The sequence below is a fragment of the Mobula hypostoma genome, chromosome 9 (assembly GCF_963921235.1).
Source record: "Mobula hypostoma chromosome 9, sMobHyp1.1, whole genome shotgun sequence".
Lineage (NCBI taxonomy): Eukaryota > Metazoa > Chordata > Chondrichthyes > Myliobatiformes > Myliobatidae > Mobula > Mobula hypostoma.
The window spans coordinates 57,373,425-57,392,285 of NC_086105.1; the positions used below are offsets into that span (position 1 = coordinate 57,373,425).

Sequence of the window (18,861 nt, forward strand, 5' to 3'; positions counted from 1 at the left end):
TAACAGCCTCTTCGATGGGCACAAGGATGAAAGAAAAATGGATGGCTGTGGGAGTGTTAGATTGATCTTTGACCATGTTAAAAGGTTGTGGGCTGGAAAACCTATACTGTGCTGTACTGTTCTATGTTTTATGTTCTGTGTTGACATTGCAAATGGTCATTGGGTGTCAAATTTACAGAGGGAGATGCCTGCCTTTTGGAATTGGAATTGTTTTATTATTCTCACATGCAGTGAGATACAGTGAAAAACTGTTTTGCATACTGTTCATACAGATCAGGTCATTACACAGTTCATTGAGGTAGAACAAGGTAAAACAATGACATTGCAGAACAAAGTGCAACAGCTACAGAGAAAATGCAGTGCAAGTAAACAATGTGCAAAATCATAATGAGGTAGAATGTTAAGTCAAGAGTCCGTAAGACCATAAGACCATAAGACATAGGAGCAGAATTAGGCCATCTGGCCCATTGGGTCTGCTCCACCATTCAATCATGGCTGATCCTTTTTTCTTCTCCTCCTCAACCCCAGTTCTCAACCTTCTCCCCATAATCTTTGATGCCATGTCCAATCAAGAACCTAACAATCTCTGCCTTAAATACACCCAATGACCTGGCCTTCTCAGATGCATATGGTAACAAATTCCATAAATCCACCACCCTTTGCCTAAAGAAATTTCTCTGCATCTGTTTTGAAAGGGTGCCCCTCTATCCTGAGGATGTGCCCTCTTGTCCTAGACTCTCCCACCATGGGAAACATCCTTTCCACATCTACTCTGTCTAGGCCTTTCATCATTGGAAAGGTTTTAATGAGATCTCCCCTCATCCTTCTGAACTCCAGCGAGTACAGACCCAGAGCCATCAAACATTCCTCGTATGATAACCCTTTCATTCCTGGAATCATCCTTGTGAACCTCCTCTGGACCATCTCCAATGCCAGCACATCTTTTCTAAGATGAGGGGCTCAAAACTGTTCGCAATACTCAAGGTGACGCCTCACCAGTGCCTTATAAAGCCTCAACATCACATTCTTGCTCTTGTATCCTAGACCTCTTGAAATGAATGCTAGCATTGCATTTGCCTTCCTCACCACCGACTCTACCTGCAAGTTAATCTTTAGGGTGTTCTGTACAAGGACTCCCAAGTCCCTTTGCATCTCAGATTTTTGGATTTTCTCTCCATTTAGAAAATAGTCTGCACATTTATTTCTACTACCTAAGTGCAAGAAGACGCATTTTCCAACATTGTATTTCATTTGCCACTTTCTTGCCCATTCTTCTACTCTGTCTAAGTCCTTCTGCATCCTACCTGCTTCCTCAACACTACCTGCCCCTCCACCAGTATTCTTATCCTCTGCAAACTTGGCAACAAAGCCATCTAAATTCCATCATCTAAATTATTTATATACAGTATAAAAAGAAGTGGTCCAAATACCAGCCCCTGCGGAACACCACTAGTCACTGGCAGCCAACCAGACAAGGATTCTTTTATTCCCACTCGTGGCCTTCTACCAATCAGCCAATGCTCTAATCATGTTAGCAATTTTCCTGTAGTCCAAACCGCACTGTCACTAATACAAGGGCAAATGAGAGAAATAAAATGTGGGCAGGCAATATTTAGAATAACTGAGTGGACACTGAGGTCAGTTGGAATTAAATTACCATCCATAAAAATTAATCTACCAGGATTGTTGATAACTTGGAGTCCAATGGACTCAACTTTTGATCTAGTCAACCCTCTTTGAGGAACCCAAATACTCACCTCGCCCCAGTTGCCGTAGTTCCAGTGAGGACAGGCACCAGCGTCGCAGTGTCTGGTTTCAGCAGGCTTCACTCTCTCATCGCAGGAGTCAACACCTCGTCCTTCCACATCCTGACAGACTACGACCCGACGCTGGAATCCTCCTGTGCAAGTGCTCGAGCACTGAAACATTTGGTTAGTTAGTAAGCAACTCGGTGAAAGCATTTATGTCTCAGGGTTCAAAATCAAGGGCTGAGTTCTCCTGAGACAGTCTGCATCAATTATCAACTCGAGATTCCTGACCTGAAGCTTTTGAAACATGAAATGGACTTTCTTGTTTGTCAGCTGACAGAGGGAGTGTTAATCTGTAGACCTACAAGGGAACTTCAGTGTGCATTAATCACAACTTTCTAGAGCTGGAATACCAGGCCAACATCAAGCTATTTAATGGCAAGTCTTGAACACATGCTGTGTCCCAACAAGGAGGGCGAGGACAGCAGGCAGAGAAAACTCCACTGCCTGCAGGTTCTCCTGCAAGTCCCTCACAAATCTTTCCCACTTAGAAATATATTCCCAGCATTGAGGACACCTTCAAAAGACAATGCCTCAGAAAGTCAGCATCCATCATTAAGCACCTCTTTCACTCAGGATGTGGTCTCTTCTTATTCCTACCATCGTAGAGGAGATACAAGAGCCTGAAGGCACATACTCAATGTTTTAAAAACAGCTTCTTCTTCCCCTTTGCCATCAGGTTTCTGAACTGAACACTACCTCTCTATTTTTGCTCTCTTTTTGCACTCTTTGCTGATTTTTTAATATATATTTCTTACTATAATTTATAGTATGTTTTATGTATTGCACACAACATTTTAGGGACAGCTTCTTCCCCTCTACCATCAGATTTTTGAACAGACAATGAACTAACCCATGAAGACTACCTCATTATTTTGCTCTGTTTTTGCACTACTTAAATAATTTAAAAATTTCATACATTTCCTATTACCATTTATAGTATTTTACTGTATGTTGCAACAAAACAATAGGTTTTGTGATATACAGTATGTCAGTGATAATAAACCTGATTCAGATTCTCCTTCATTTCACACGAGTGTGAATCCTGGTGCTCCCTCTCCAGTCGTGTTCAGACTCAGATTCAGATTTAGTTATCACACGTTCATTGACAATTACAGTGAAATGTGTTTTCATTAAATACAATCACGTACAGAGATATGCTGAGAACAGCCTGCAAATGTCACCACACATTTCGGTGAGGTAGAATAATACAGACCACAACAAAACAGAACATACCAAGCAAAAAAAAAAACAACGATAGCAAAACAATAAGGGTTTCGGCCTGAAACAACGACTACTTTTTTTCCATAGATGCTGCCTGTCTTCCTGAGTTCCTCCAGCATTTTGTGTGTGTTGCTCGGATTTCCAGCACCTGCAGATTTTCTCTTGTTTCCCATTCCTCCCTCCTTCCTTCCTGCCCACCCATACACATACTCAGTCCTCTAACCCCAGGACAGGCTGCCTTTGGCCTCCAGCCTTGAGCAGACTCGTGGGCTCACAGAGACTGAGCCCCAACTTTCCCAGTGGACTCATAGATTTGGGGCTCCGGCCATCGGACCTCAACTTCTGGCTTTCAGATAGAGTTTTAAGCTTCAATCTTTGGTATTGACCCAGGACTCGCTGATGATGAAGAATGAAGGCCCTAGATGAAGACCTAAATTCTAGGCCTCAAATTCCAGACTCACCGATGATGGGACTCCAAATACTAGGCCTTGAACTCCAGACTTGGTAATTTGTGTACTTAAGTTGTGGAATGCATTCCCCAGAAGGACTGTAACATTGCAATTGGCAACAGATGATGGCCTTGCCAGGAACAGCTGCATCCCAAAGAAAGGAAGACTCAGCGTCTCCAATTTCCATATATCTAGCCCGGTGAAGCTCTCCACATTACTCAATTCTTGTCAGTACTAGTGTGAATATTGTCTCTTCATCAGTAAGGTTCGTTTTACTATAAAGTGCTCTTGGGAGATGGAGAAGAATATTTGGTATATTCCTTGCGAGCTTTGGACAGCTGGTCAATATATGGCAGGTTGGAAACAAGAACTAATCGAAGAATTTAGTTGAGGGTTTCTCAGGAACATTATCTTCCTTTGGCTCAGACTGGCTCCTATATGGAAGCAGGGGTCCAGGAACCCATACGATTAAATACTAACCTCCAGAATTGGCTGATCATGCCAGACGTCAGGATTTGCTTTTTCACCTACAATATCATGTGACTGATAACATTTATAGAAATATTATCAAACCTGTCCACTGACCAGAGACAGAAATTAAGTGAAATATAATCGGTTGGGAGGCTGGACAAAGGAAGATAATGTACCTGGGAAGCCCGGGTCTGACCTCTCCCATTCTTGGCTTGACTCACGTGGTTTTGTTCTCAGAAACTTGCCCCTCTTGCTCAGAAACTGAGATGGCAGCATGAGCTGAGGTTACATCTTTGAGCCTTCGGGAGGGGATCCTGAACCTAAATCCGTTGATTCAACGATGCAAGTGTTCCCATTGAACCAGAGTATGTTCCAGCATTGAACGAACTTAGGGCCAATGTTAAATTTTCTCTTGTAACTTATTTTGTGGGGCATTACATTACTTGAAAATGAATCCTTTCATACCGACTGAAGACCTACCACATGATAAAACAGCTTGTGAAGGAATGCTGCATTACTGCGGAACTAAAGCATTATAAATTACTAGCCCCAAATCAAAATATGCTGAATATTTCTGCTAATTCTAAAATGTAAAGAATCCTAGAGGACTCGTAAACTTAAAGTTACATCAAAGGTACAGATTAGTGATAACATCTCCTCACTGACAATCAACACCTGTGCACCTCAAGGATGCGTGCTTAGCCCACTGCCCTACACTGATAAATTGTGTGGAACAGCTCAATCATCATTCACTGATGACACTGCCGCTGTTGGCAGAATCTCAAATGGTGACGAGGAGGCATACAAGGGTGAGATAGATCGGCAGATTGAGTGGTGTTATAACAACAACTTCACACTCAACGTCATCAAGACCAAGTCACTAATTGTGGACTTCAGGAAGGGGATGTCGGAGGAACACATGTGAGTCCTTATTGAGAGGCCAGTGATGGAAAGGGTGAGCAGCTTCAAGTTCCTGGATGTGAACATCTCAGAGGATTGATTGTAGACCCAACACAGTGATGAAATCATGAAGGTGGCACAATAGCGACTGTACCTCATTGGAAGTTTAAGGAGATTTGGTCTGTCACCAAAGACTTCAGCAAATATCTACAGATGTATAGTGGAGATCATTCTGATTGGTTGCATCATCATCTGGTATGGAGGCACCAATGCACGGGATCACAAGAGGATGAAGAGTTCAAGGGCATCAAGGGGCAGAGCCTCAAGAAGGTGGCATCCATAAATAAAGACCTACGCCACCCAAGGCATGCCCTCTTCTCATTACTACCAATGGGGAAGAAGTACAAGGACTGGAGACCCACACTCAACTTTTTAGGAACTGCTTCTCCCTCTTCACCATCACATTTCTGAATGTTCCATGAACCCATGAATGCTACCTCAACCTTCTTACTCTTTCTTCTCCCCTTCTTCTCCAGTCCTGAAGAAGGGTCTCGGTCCAAAACGTCGACTGTTTACTCTTGTCCTTGACCTGCTGACTTCCTCCAACATTTTGCTTTGCTTTTGTGTTGCCTTGGATTTCCAGTATTTGCAGATTCTCTCGCGTTTGGAATTCTACCTCATTATTTGTGTTCTGCACAATTTATTTATTTTGTAACAGTATAGTATTTTTTATGTATTGCACTGTTTATCTACTACAAAACCAACAAATTTCATGATGTACATCAGTGATAATAAACTTGATTCTGATTCTGAAAACCCAAATTAAGCCCACGGCCATCTTCATCAGTTTGCTGGTTATCTCCCCAACGTCTTCATTTTCATTTGTGATGGTTTAGTTCCCTCTGTATCAACATGTCAGCTCTGTTCCGTTAAATATTGCTCAGACTCCTAGAGCTATACCATACCGCATGAGACAGGCCTGTTTGCCTACCACATCCCTGTTGATGTGTTAACCCACCTGCACTAATGTCTCCTGATTAAAGAGTATTAAATTGAGAATAGACACAGCAACACAGCATAGAAAGGTGTAAACTTCACTTACTGCTCCCCAAGGTCCTGTCCTCCACTGACTTGTCCCTGACGGATTGCTCCACCTGTTTTGACTGACTGTGTCATGGGAAGGGTAGTCCGCAGGGGGTGGTGTGTGGTCGCGCTGCGCGGAGCGGGCAGGGTAGTCGTGAAGGGGGTAGACGCGGGGGCATGAGGCCAAGCTGCACCCCTGCTCCTCGGCGGGTCTCTCCATGGCGTCGCAGTCGCTCTCAGCCGCCAGCTGATGTTGAAAGGTGACGCAGACAACTTGGCGAGTGGCCGTCCCAGGACCACAGGTGGCAGAGCACTGTATGCCAGAGAAATAAGCCAGCAGTTGATGGTGTTAGTGAGGAGAGATCAGCTCCTGCAACAACCTCCTACAAGAGCTACACACACAGAATGCTGGAGGAACTCAGTCATGTCAGGTAGCACCTATGAAGGGAAATAAATCGTTGACTTCCATCTCTGAGATCTCTCTCTCCTTTGCTGATCTCTCTTTCCTCCTTCTCCAGAGACTGATTAGCCAAAAGTGTCTTCTGCAAACTCACTTCTTTTCCTGTGTTCAATTTGCTTTGTGGGCTTGTTAGAGATGTCAGTCGCAATTCTTCCACCAGAGATGGAGACAGAGAGATTAAGAAAGGGCATAGAGGTGTCATAGATGAAATAGGCTGCCAGACTTGATGAGTTCCTCTAGGTTTCTGTGTGTTGCTCAGAATTTCCAACATCTGCAGAATTCTGTGAACCTTGTGCAAGAGTTTGGCCCATGTTTTGTTTGGAAAATCATGCTATTATGAAGTATGGGAGGCAGAATTGACATCGACTTTCACCAGAACCACACAGAAAATCATAAACAGGCTATTTGCTGATGTCTCCGACTCAACAGGCGAAAGTGTGGGGTGATTGGGATGTTGAGATGGAGTCAACAAACAGCTTAGCAATGTTTCAGCATCAACCGTCAGCCAATGCCCTGCACGGCGTTCCCTCTATAAAGGCTGAAGAAAGGGAATCAGTCAACAGGGTAATTGACTATTCTGCCAAGACAATGATGCCAAAGACAGAGGAAATTATTCCCCATTGAGCAGCCTCCATCCACTCCCAACTAAATCTAAATTTTCATCAGAGACCTCCACCCTCCAGGCCATGCTTTCTTCCCAGACTACATTCAGGCAGGAGGTAGTGAAACCTTAGGCCACACACTACCAGGTATAGGAACAGTTATTACTCTCCAATCATCATGCTCCCAACCCGGTGTGAATAACTTCATTCACCACTACTCTGAACTGATTCACTTTCAAGGACTCTTTACAATCATGTTCTCAGTATTATTTTTAATTGCAGTTTGCCTTCTTTTGCACATTGGTTGTTTGTCAGTCCTTACCTGTTTATGTATTGTTTTGAAAACTCTATTGTGTTTCCAGACATCCCACCCTGCAAAAACTCATTTCAAGGAGGTAGCAGCCCCGCCCCCTGCAACCCCATATCCCACCCCGCCACCCGGTCGACCTCCAAGGGTGTATGTAATACTTTGTTTACTGATTTTGTCTAATCTGTAAACCAAGTTGGGTATATGCAGAAAATATGATATTAAAATATGTACATATATTATATTATATATTATATTATCATGTTTATTCTATTACAACTTTAAGCAAGTCTACAGGGAGTTTGGCGTCATCATGTAGGACATCAATAGAGTAGCTCCTCAGCAGCTGGCCAGCTAGTTTAAATAACGTTGGCTACGCTAATGAACGAATGACACCTGTTAAACTTACCTCAACATGTCTTTTACATTTTAACCCACCATGAGCAATAGAAAAGTCACTGTTGCAAACAGTGCAGCGAGAAACACTGTCATTATTTTTGAGGTGGACTGTAAAGCCCGCCCACAGAGAAGACTGATAGGTCTACTTAGCATGAAGAGAGACCAATCAGGATGCTCCCTCTCCCAAAAATTGATTTGCAGGATATTGTATATAATTTCCAGGCATCAGGGAGCCACTATCAATATGCGGGAGACTCCCAGAACTTCCGGGAGAGGTGCGATGTCTGTGTTTCTTTTTCCTGTAAATGTCTGCAAGAAAATGAATTTCATGTAGTACATGCTAACACATCCATACTTTAATAATAAATTGACTTTGAGCTTTTGAACTTGTGTGTATCTTGAATCATCTCTGTTGCCACTGTGGTTATATGTTCTAGCTGGCCAACAATAAAACGTCACAACTTTTCCATCGCTGACGTCCCAGAGTAATGGATGCTGGAGTACTTACTGGTGACCATTCGCCAGCATGCCATCTCCCGCAGGGACTGTAGCACATCGCTGCTTCAGGGGGGCGAGGCAAGTGTGCGCAGAACATTTCATCAGCCACTCCACCCTGAGCGTCCCTGCAGCTGACGTAGCGGGCACGCGCTCCTTCACCACAGCTGACCGAGCACTGCAACGAAAAGGCGTCAAGGGTCAAACACTGCAGAGGATTTCACCCTCCGAGCTTGCCACGATAGCAAACATTGAGGAAGCAACAAAATCTGTGTCGAGGAAACTTACACAGATGTTGGCAGGACTTTGGAACTTTGGACCAGAGTGACAGTGTTAGGTTGAATAGGAACTTTTTTGTGAGAGTGTGGCAATAATCTTCTGAAAAATTCTCTCACATGAATTTTGGGCAGAGATTATCATTGATTTGTTAACTTAAACAATAATTATGGATGTTTTATGGAAAATGTTTAACCCCTTTGCTTATTTACATGTATTCATTGTTTTGTTATTGCTAGAAGTATAACAGAGACAGACTGAAACTAATGAAGTGTTTTAGAAAACCTGATCAAGAATTATTAATATTAATCCTTTTAAAAGACAACTGAAAAATAAATGTTCATGTAGTCCCTGTACTACATTCAGTAATTTACTATTATCACTGAATATCCAGTGTTCACTCACAAACAGAAGGAAAGTCATGAGCAGAGCGAAACCAATGCCAACTGGCCCAAATGTTTACTATCCAAACACTGCTGTGTACACCAGGACTGCGAGGATTTAAAAACGTACCACCCACCGTCACGCGTTTTCGCAACCATCTAGCTGGTGTGGAGCATTTCCTGTGAAAACAACTCACAATAACTCGGGTTATAAAAACTCATTGGTGGCTTCAATTGGGAGTAAAGATAATCACTATGCATCTATTTATTATGGGGGGGGTGCTTAAAGATTGAGGGATATCAATCCATACCACATACCAACAAAATTATTTTGGATGCCATCTTGGGAAAGGAATACAATACGTTTACTACTCTAGGTTAGGACTTTATTGCTTGGAGTGCAGGAAAATGAGGGGAGATTTTACAGAGGTATACAAAGTTACGTTAGTTATGGACAGGGTGAATGCAAACAGGCTTTTTCCCCTCAGGTTGGCTGAGACTACAAGTAGAGGTCATGGGTTTAGGGTGAAAGGTGAAATATTTAACAAGAGTCTGAGGGGGAGCTTCTTCACTTCAAGGGTGGTGCAAGTGTGGAATGAGCTGCCAGTGGTGGATGCCAATTCCATTGCAACATAAGGGGAATTTGGATAAGTACACGGATAAGAAGGATATGGAGAGCTATGGACTAGGTGCAGGAGATAGAAGGCTAGGCTGGCACAGACTAGATGACAAAGGCCCTGTTCGTGTTTTGTAGTTAATAACTCAGTAACTATCTTAATCAGTACATTTATGCTCTCACAAAATATCATGGAAAGGGTCCTATAAACTTCTTAGCAACTCCCGTAAACTTCTCAGCAACTCGTAAATTTCACTGACTGTATAATATATCAGCTCAATGTTTGCAGGAAGTTCCTGCTCCAGTGACACTGCAGGGCTCCACTGAAATACAACACTAACAAGACTAGAAGATACAAATCACTTTGCTTCGTGGCCCATCAGTTGTACTGCCGATGCTTTTGGCAATCAGTGGTTGATGGCTGGATCACTCCTGGAGGGGCAGGACATGCTGGAAAGCTGTCAACAGCAGTAGTGACTGCAGAGTATGTTGAATTAATTGCCAGTTTTGTACATCTCTGGGCAGTGGACAACGATTAAATGGAAAAATATGCGCACATATGACAAACCAATCTTAATGCTGCCGATAACCTTGATTGTCACTAGTAATGCTTACACTGCTCTACTAAGCTCTTTATTCAAGATCGTCTATTGTCCTTCTTCAGTACATAAATGCAAAGGAAAACAAGATGAATCTAATACGGTATTAAAAAAGCACAATAAGCATAAAGAACACAATTAAAACATTAAATATAAATACATAACATTAGCTTATATACATTTTCTGATTGTACAGTACATACATAAAGTGAAGCTAGTTACAGGCAACGTTGCCTCGAATTTTTAGTAGTCAGTGTGTGCAAAAATCTTATGTTGTGCAAATTTTTTTCCTGTGACAAAAGTATGTGAGCACTGAATGCACACATGGCACAGTTTATGTAGGTTTACAAAATATTCGACATAAAACTACACAGAATAACAACAAAATAACATACATATTTAAGTCACTCAGTTATTTTTCCTTTCTCCTGTCTTTGGCATTTACCCATTCTTTGTAAACTATCTAGACTAATAGAACTTCCATCCAATTGATAGCTTTTGATTCTCATTAACATATCCAAATGACATTCACCTAAACGGTTTCTCAGCTTGTTTTTGAGTTGATTCATTAGGCTAAAACCTTGCTCACAGTCTGCACTGGATGCAAGAAAGGTTCCCCCAATGTCCATCAACTGCGCAAGGTCGCAAAATTGTTCATTTTGAAGCACAAATGCCACCATTTGAGCAAAGTTTTAAATCAGTTTGGATTTAATTTTTTCTTGCACGGAAAATTTGAAATCATTAAACTGACTGTTACAGTATTTTCAGATAGAAAATAATGATATTTTAGACATAAGGCATTAACTTGTTCATCACCAAATGTGAAGTCACAATCTGCAATTGTGAAGAAATCAAAAGCTGACCATTCTTGTACCTCATCCTGTAATGGGTAATGATGGGTTCTGTTGCCTGAGCTTTTGCAAACGGTCCAAATGCGATTCACTTGCCAAATGACATTTCAAAAAGTCAAGTTTCCAAATATCATCCCACTTCTTTCCACTAGCAAATTCTCTAGCAACTTTTGCATCACTACAATACAAACAGTTAACTCCAGTTTCTGAATCATACATAAATATTTCTCGTAGCTGAACATTCATGACCTCATGAGCTTTCGGTGTAGCAGTTTCTACTATTTTGTTAAGCCTTTCAACTTTAAACAAATGTGCAGTTCTTTTGCGCTTCACGCCCTTCGTTTCTTTTGAATTTGACATAGTGAATCAATATTTTTTTCAATAAAAACTTAGTAAGCTATCTACAGAATTTGAAACAGATCTTTGTAAACTTTACGATATGAACACTGTCCGCCAAAGATGGCTGCCGCCGTGATGCAGTTGTACATACCGGAACAGGAAAGGTGAGGTGACGTAAATTAGTGACGTGCATTGTGGTATTTGAAAAACCGACTAACTAGTTAACAGAAACATTTAGCTAAAAGATTTTTTTCGATGAGTATAATTATTAATTACTGCATTATTTTAGGTAACTACCCTTTTGTGCGCATATTAATTTGCTTTGTGTGCTGGTTGAAAAACGTGTGTGCGCGCGCACATGCACAAAGTTGTAGAGGGAACATAGGTTACAGGAGTATCTGTATATATGGTGACTCTGACAGGAAATGATAAAGAAGTGGTGGTGACATTGTGGTGAGGTGGATTAGTGAGTGGAGGTGTTGATCAGCTTGATGACTTGAAGGAAATACTATAACTGTATTTGAGTCTGCTGGTCCAGGCATGGATGCTCTGTAGCCTCTTTCCTGATGGGAGAGGGACAAACAGCCCATAAGCGGTGTGGATTGGATCCTTCATGACATTCCCATGTCATAAGGAGGTGGCTAGGAACGGACCCAAGTGCAAGACACAGACACTGAAGTACGAGGGACAGGACTAGGATACAGAGTGAGGGCAAGGACATGGACACAAAACCGGGAACCAGGAACAGGACTGGACAAGAGAGGTAGGAGCCCAGGCTTGGACTCTGAGCCAGAGACTGGACAAGGACCCAGTACCTGGGTCTTGCCTCTGGCTCGGACCCCAGAACTAGGCAAGGATGAGGTTTGGCTCAGGCAGAACGAGGCTGGAGTCTTCAGGCTTGAGGCTAGAGACTAGAGGTGAGGCTTGGCAGGAGGCAGGAGGCTGAAGTCTTCAGGCTTGAGGCTAGAGACCCAGGGCGAGGCTTGGCAGGAGGCAGGAGACTAGAGGCTTGGCTGGAGGCCGGAGGCTCCTCCTGAGCAGGGCACGGATCACCACCCGATGGAGGCAAGGGACAGGAAGGGACAGAACCAACTGCAGGTAATGGCAAGATGGCCTGGCTTACCCGACAGCGGCAAGGGTTAGGAAGGGACAGAACCAACCGTAGGTAATGGTAATACGGTCTGGCTTACCGGACGGACGCTAGGGACAGGAAGGGACAGAACCAGCCGCAGGGTAACGGCAAGACAGCCTGACTTACCCGGCAGAGGCAAGGGACAAGAAGGGAGCTAGGTACGGGGTGGCTCCAGGACAAGACTGAAGGCGAGATGAGGTGAGAGTTACCAGCAAGACCAGACAAGGCTTCAGGCAATGCAAGGTAAGACGAGAACGTCAGGTAAGGCGAGAATTACCATCAAGACAAGGCAAGGCTTCAGGCGAGGAAACAGAAGGCAGGGGAAGGGATACAAGGAGTAAGGACAAGAACAATCTAGCAGCCATGCCCTAGTCTCTGAAGGTATTTATGCAGCCAGCCCCAACAAGCATCAGCTGCCTCAATTAGAGCTCAACAAGAACAGAAACAGGGTAGACAGGAAAACCTGGAGCAAGGGTCGATGGACCAGACCGGGAACCAGAATACGGACTTCACGGACCGGACCATGACATCCCAACCTTCTTCCAGCACTTTTCTGTATGTATGTCCTTGATGGTGGGCCAGCGGGTGTCAGTGATGCACTGGTTAGTTTTACCTATCCGCTGAAGGGCCCTCCAGTCTGCCTCAGTGCGGTTTCCATAGCACACAGAGATGCAACATGTTAAGAGGCTCTCAATTGTGCATCTGTAAAAGGTCGTGAGTATTGTTGTGCATCGTACAGCTCTCTGCAGGCTCCTCAGAAAACAGAGGCATTGATGGGCTTGGTTGACTGTGGAAGTGGTCCTGTGGGACGGTGAGATATTGTGCAAGCAGTGCACTCTCAGGAGTTTGAAACTGCTCACAATTTCCACAGAAGCAGTTCCATCAGCCTAACCCCACCTATACTAACATAAAACACATAACAAAGAACAGCACAGCCCTTCAACCCATAACGCTGTGCCAAACTCAATACATTACTCATCTATTTCCCAACTAAACTAATTCCTTGTGCCTACACAATGTCCACATACTTACATTTCCTGCCCATTCATGTGTCTCTTTAAGTGCCCCTTGAATGTTCCTATCATATCTGCCTCCAGCACCAAACCTGGTAGAGCATTCCAGGCACCCACAACTCTCTGTATAGGTGACTCCCGCCACCCAGCATATACCTTCTTCTCATTATTACAGGAGCCTGAAGGCACACACTCAATGTTTTAGAAACAGCTTCTTCCCTTCTACCACCAGATTTCAGAGCAGTCCAGAAACTCACGGTTCTTGTTTTGGCTACTCATTTACATATTTGTTTGTTTGTTTGTTTGTCTGTCTGTGTGTGTACTTATTTATTTATCTTGCACTTCTCCGTGGATTGTCACCTTGTCGTGGTGGAGAAGCTTGTGTGGTCCTGTGATCCCGAGAGCAATGACGTCTGGAGCTCTGTTGCTGGTAGGGTCACCCATGGCGGTAAGGTCGAGGGTGAGGTCCCTGACAAAGAACAATCCAACCAAGACCTCAACGGTGGAACAGACGGACAAAGTTACTTCGAACTCAACGTCTGTGAAGGCAGATGAAGGCTGCAACAAATCCATCAGCTCCAATCGTCGTGGTTTCCATGCCATTGGAATCAGTTGGTTGATTTGTGAAGTATCGTGTGCTTCTTGGAGTGCAACATCAAGTACACGTTAAACAAATACACGTACAGCCATCTTCGCTCTTCAAGGTTGGACTCATAAGCCACTTGACAGCCTATAAATAGATCAATGGAATGAAGACCATCATCCTCGACCTCGAGGGATAGTCATGATCTTGCAATAGACCGCTGCCACAAAGCTATAAATTTCACAATGTATGTCAGTGACAATAAACCTGATTCTGCTTCTGGGTCTGAGTAGAGTTGACAGGCAGCTGTGAGAGGGACTAAGTAGCCGGCACGCATGCATATACACAATCGTCTAACCCCAAGACAGGCAGACTTCTTCGGCCTGCAGCCTCCAGTGGACGCAGAAGCACAGATATTGCACCTTCAGCTACCTCAGCAGACTCAGAGATTCCGAATACCTGTTCAGTTCACCAGCCTTTTCCCTCAGCTGGATTTCTTTATTCCTGAACTGTGATAGAGACCATTTGTTTTTGAGAATCTGGTCACTTACTTGAGTCCAGGATCCGAATCTCCACTGGGCCATTGCCTCCTTCTGAGTGGCTGGACTCGGACTTGAGGCCATCTGAGGAAGTTCTAAACAGGAAGGCATCTCACAATCCTGTACAGAAATGAAAATTTGTTAAAAACAATTAGTGATTCAGTCGGAAGATGGCATAAATCAAACAGTCTGATTCCTACAACAGGGGCTTAAGATCTGAGGAAGGGAATGGTGTTAATCTGTAAATTCAGTCCTACAGCTGAAAATTTAGCCTCCGTGTTTAAAAGTACAATAGATTGTACCACAGCCACGGGTGAAGAAGCATCTCTGTACCTGGTTATCCCTTGGACGGCTTGCAGCATTGCATTCCCTGTCGTCGATAATTGCACCAAACGTCCCAGCCACACACCTCACTGCTCGCAACCGATATCCATGGCCACAGGTGACAGCACACTGGGGGGAGTAGTCAGGAGGAGGGATTACTAGCTGTGTGAAGCCATCTCATCAAAACTGAAGCACTGGATACATGCTGTAAGTCCTTTCATACATGCAATCACATGAGAACACCCCCACTGGTCCAGTGGCAGTTATCATTTTCCCTGGGCCACTCAGGCAGGTATATCATGAGCAGAGCCCAGCTACTGAATTACTACCCTTTGACACCTGGTGCCTTCCTCAGTCCCAGCTCTCCACTATCCACGCTTGGGGAAGATGGTTTCATGACTCACTGGCAATGGGGTCATTACTCAGCTCATTAGAAATATTAGATGAATTTGAGGCCTTCCAATGTGGTCAACTGTTTCTGGTAATCCCACACAAGACAGAGCATAAAAACCCACAGCGGATCAGGCAGGGTTTGAGGAGATTTAGTATGTAATCAAACTTTCTCGCAGGTTTCTCCAGATGCATGGCAGCGAGCATTCTGACTGGTTGCATTACGGTCTGGCACGCAGCCTCCAATGCTCAGGGTTACAAGAGGCTGCAGAGAAGCTCAGCCGGTTGTATCATGGGCGAAACAATCTCTGCCCTCAAGGACTTCCTCAAGAGGCAGTGCCTCATGAAGGTGGGATCCTCCAATCAAAACCTTCACGATTCAGGATGTGCCCTCTTCACATTACTGCCATCAGCGAGGAGGCACAGGAGCTTAAAGAGCCGCTGTCGACCGCTTCTTCCCCTCCACCATCGGATTCCTGAATGGTCCATGAACCAACGAACACTACCTCATTATTCATCTTTTGCGCTATTTATGCACTTCGGTAACATAGTAATTTTTTGCCTTGCAGTGTACTGCTGCCACAAAACCACAAGTGTTGTGACGTACAGTATGGTTTATTATAACGTACAATAGATAACAAACCTGATTCTGATTCCGTGCCCAGGTAATGTCATTCCGATTAAGTGAAAGCAAATATCCATTCTTACCTGCCCCCAGGCTCCGACCTGCCACGAGGCACACTCCTGGAGCTCACAGTTGTCTGTGCTCTCTGGCTTCGTACTTGGATTGCAAAATTCATCCTGCAGCTGTTCGTTATTCAGCAGACAGGAAACTTGCCGATGCCTTGTGCCCTTCCCACATGTGACAAGACACTGAAATGACATGTGTGGTCATTTAGTTAAGAACGAAACTTCAAGCCAAACGGGAAATGCAACTAGCCTGGTAATGTAGCGGTTAGCACAATGGCTTCACAGTGCCAGTGATCGGAGTTCAATTCCCACCTCTGTCTGTAAGCAGTTCGTACATTCTTCCTGTGACTATGTAGGTTTCCTCCCGGTACTCCTGTTTCCTCCCATCTTCCAAAGACACATGGGTTAGTAAGGGTTAATAAGTTGTGGGCATGTGATATTGGTGCCAGAAGCATGGCAGCACTTGCCAGCTGCCCCCAGCGCATCCTCAGACTGCATTAGAGTCTGATTCATGATGCATTTCACTGTGTGTTTCAATGTACCTGTGACAAATAGAGATAATCTTTAACATTTAAATTGATGTTATTTTCGTATTAGGATAGAGAAATAAACCAGCGTGTGCTATAAAGTGTTCTTTGCATCCCTAGACCAGTCTGGCTGCGGAAGTCTATTTGGTGATTACAGTATTACATTATTTCAATATGATGGTGTTATAGAGTCACACAGTACTACAGCATGCAAGCAGGCCCTTTCACCATGCCAGCTTGTTTTTACGACTCGTCCCACCTACCTGCACCTGGACCATAGCTTTCCATACCTCTCTCATCCATGTATCTATCCAAACTTCTCTTAAATGTTGATGTTGAACCCATGTCCACCATTTCTGCTGGGAACTCATTCCACACTTGCAACACCACAAGTGAAGTTGTTCCCCCTCAGACTCCCTTAAATATTTCAACTTCCACCCTTAACCTAGTTCTAGTCTCACCTACTCAGGTTAAAACCTGTATGCATTCACCCCTCAGCTGCACCATTCACACTACTTACAGTTAATAGTTTTCGATTATAACAGCATGCTCTCGATTCAGAAGGCACTCAACCCTCTTTTACTCCCAGCGGTCCCAGGAATCCCCCATTGCAGCCATCTCCAGACACACCCTAGCACCGGTCTTGAAGATACCCCCCTCCCTGGATTTCCCACCTGCTTTCCGGATTTCATTCCCAGAGGAAACAGTACTTGGTTATCCACCTTATCGAGCCCAGAATGAGTTTACAGACCCCACACAGCGGGTCAGACTGCCAGACTCTCAAGATTTCAGTTCACCATTTTAAAACTGGCTTGCCATCCTCTGGGTATAGACTGCCATCGATTGCTCTTAGTTTAAAACCAAAGGAGTTACTGCTCCTACATTTCGCCACAGACCAGAAGGTGCTGGGTGACCTATAGGTCTCTTTGTTGATTTTGGTCAGGAAGCGTTTAGGTGCTGGAGTAGGTTTTGGGATCCGTCGCCTGTAGGAGAGTGGAAACCAAGTCTGATTTAGCTCAGCTCCAATAAACTCTGGGTGCTCCCTGCTCAAGGTCATGGGTCAGACAGCAGAGCGTAAACGTGCAAGAAAGGAAGGATGGTTTAGAATTCATATGGTATGGTATGCAATACTGGGGACCAAGCTTTGGGAAGTGTATCCAAAGATGTGGAGGACATTGCCCGCTTCGCATTATTACCATCAAGGAGGAGATACAGGATTATTAAGACCCACAATCAACATTTTAAGAACAGCTTACTCCCTTCCTCATCAGATTTCTGAACAGTCCATGAACCCATGAAAACTAACTCAATATTTGTCTTTTGTGCTGTTTATTTATTTTATTTGTCATTGCAACTTTTAGCAATCTTTTTACATCTTGCACTGCACTGCTGCCACAGACAACAAACTTCACAGCATGCAGTACGTCAGCGGTAATAAATCTGATTTGGACTCTGATTCTGAGCAGAACATTGCAATAAGCATGCACCTCAGTTGTGTGGGGAGATTAATCACATCACAGAGTCTGAGGGAGATACTGCACAGAAACAGGCCCTTTGACCCAGTCAGCCTGCACTGACCGTTAACCACCATTTACACCAAGCCTCATCCAATCCCATTTTATCCTCCCCACATTCCAATCAACACCCCCTGAGCTGACCTCTCACTTATACACTACAGGCAATTTACAACAGCTAATTCACCTTCTAACCTGCACAGCTCTGGGATGTTGGGAGGGAGCTGGAATACCGAGAGCATCTTGTGGGGTCACAGGAGAACACACACACTCCACACAGACACTAACACAGGACAGACTTGAACCAGGGTCACTGGTGCCGTGAGTCACGGTGCTGGAAATTCTCCCCTTGGAGCAGGGAAGGCATAAGAGGAGAGCTAAAGAAACAAACTATGGGAGGAACTCCAGTGAATCAGTATGAGTATAGCTGCTGTCGTGCTTTCACCATGATTGCATCAATATGGTGGGTCCAGGATAGATCCCCTGAGGTGTTGATGTAAACGTTCAGTGGATTTTCTGTAATTTGTCGTAGAGCAGGTTCTGTAATTTTGTAGTTTTTTTCATCTGCAGTCTGTGTCATGCCACACATAAGCCGAAATGTCTCATAGGTTGCGCTATCAATCAAGTTTGAGCTAGCTTTCAGGATAAGACAACCATAGAATCATCGAGTCATAGAACACCACAAAACAGAAGCAGGCCCTTTGGCCCATGTAGTCCGTGCTGAACTAATATTCTGCCTTGACATGCACTTGGACCATAGACCTCCACACCCCTTCCATCCATTACCTACCCACATTTCTCTTACATATTCAATCCCCCACTTCTGCTGGCAGCTTATTCCGTGCTCACACTGCATTCTGAGTCTTCAAGTCCAAGCAAGATCCTTA

General features: G+C 44.1%; 1 protein-coding gene across 3 annotated transcripts in view; it reads right to left on the bottom strand.

Annotated features, from left to right (window-relative positions):
* The window catches only part of LOC134351744 (A disintegrin and metalloproteinase with thrombospondin motifs 20-like), a 697,549-nt gene that overhangs the window by 218,017 nt on the left and 460,671 nt on the right, over window positions 1-18,861 (bottom strand). For all 3 annotated transcript variants that reach the window (XM_063058346.1, XM_063058347.1, XM_063058349.1), the window contains 6 exons: window positions 15,952-16,116; window positions 14,863-14,982; window positions 14,542-14,649; window positions 8,212-8,376; window positions 5,955-6,248; window positions 1,758-1,919 (listed from right to left, as the gene is read on the bottom strand). In XM_063058346.1, coding sequence (XP_062914416.1) covers window positions 1,758-1,919; window positions 5,955-6,248; window positions 8,212-8,376; window positions 14,542-14,649; window positions 14,863-14,982; window positions 15,952-16,116 — 1,014 coding nt within the window. The remainder of the gene's footprint in view (window positions 1-1,757; window positions 1,920-5,954; window positions 6,249-8,211; window positions 8,377-14,541; window positions 14,650-14,862; window positions 14,983-15,951; window positions 16,117-18,861) is intronic.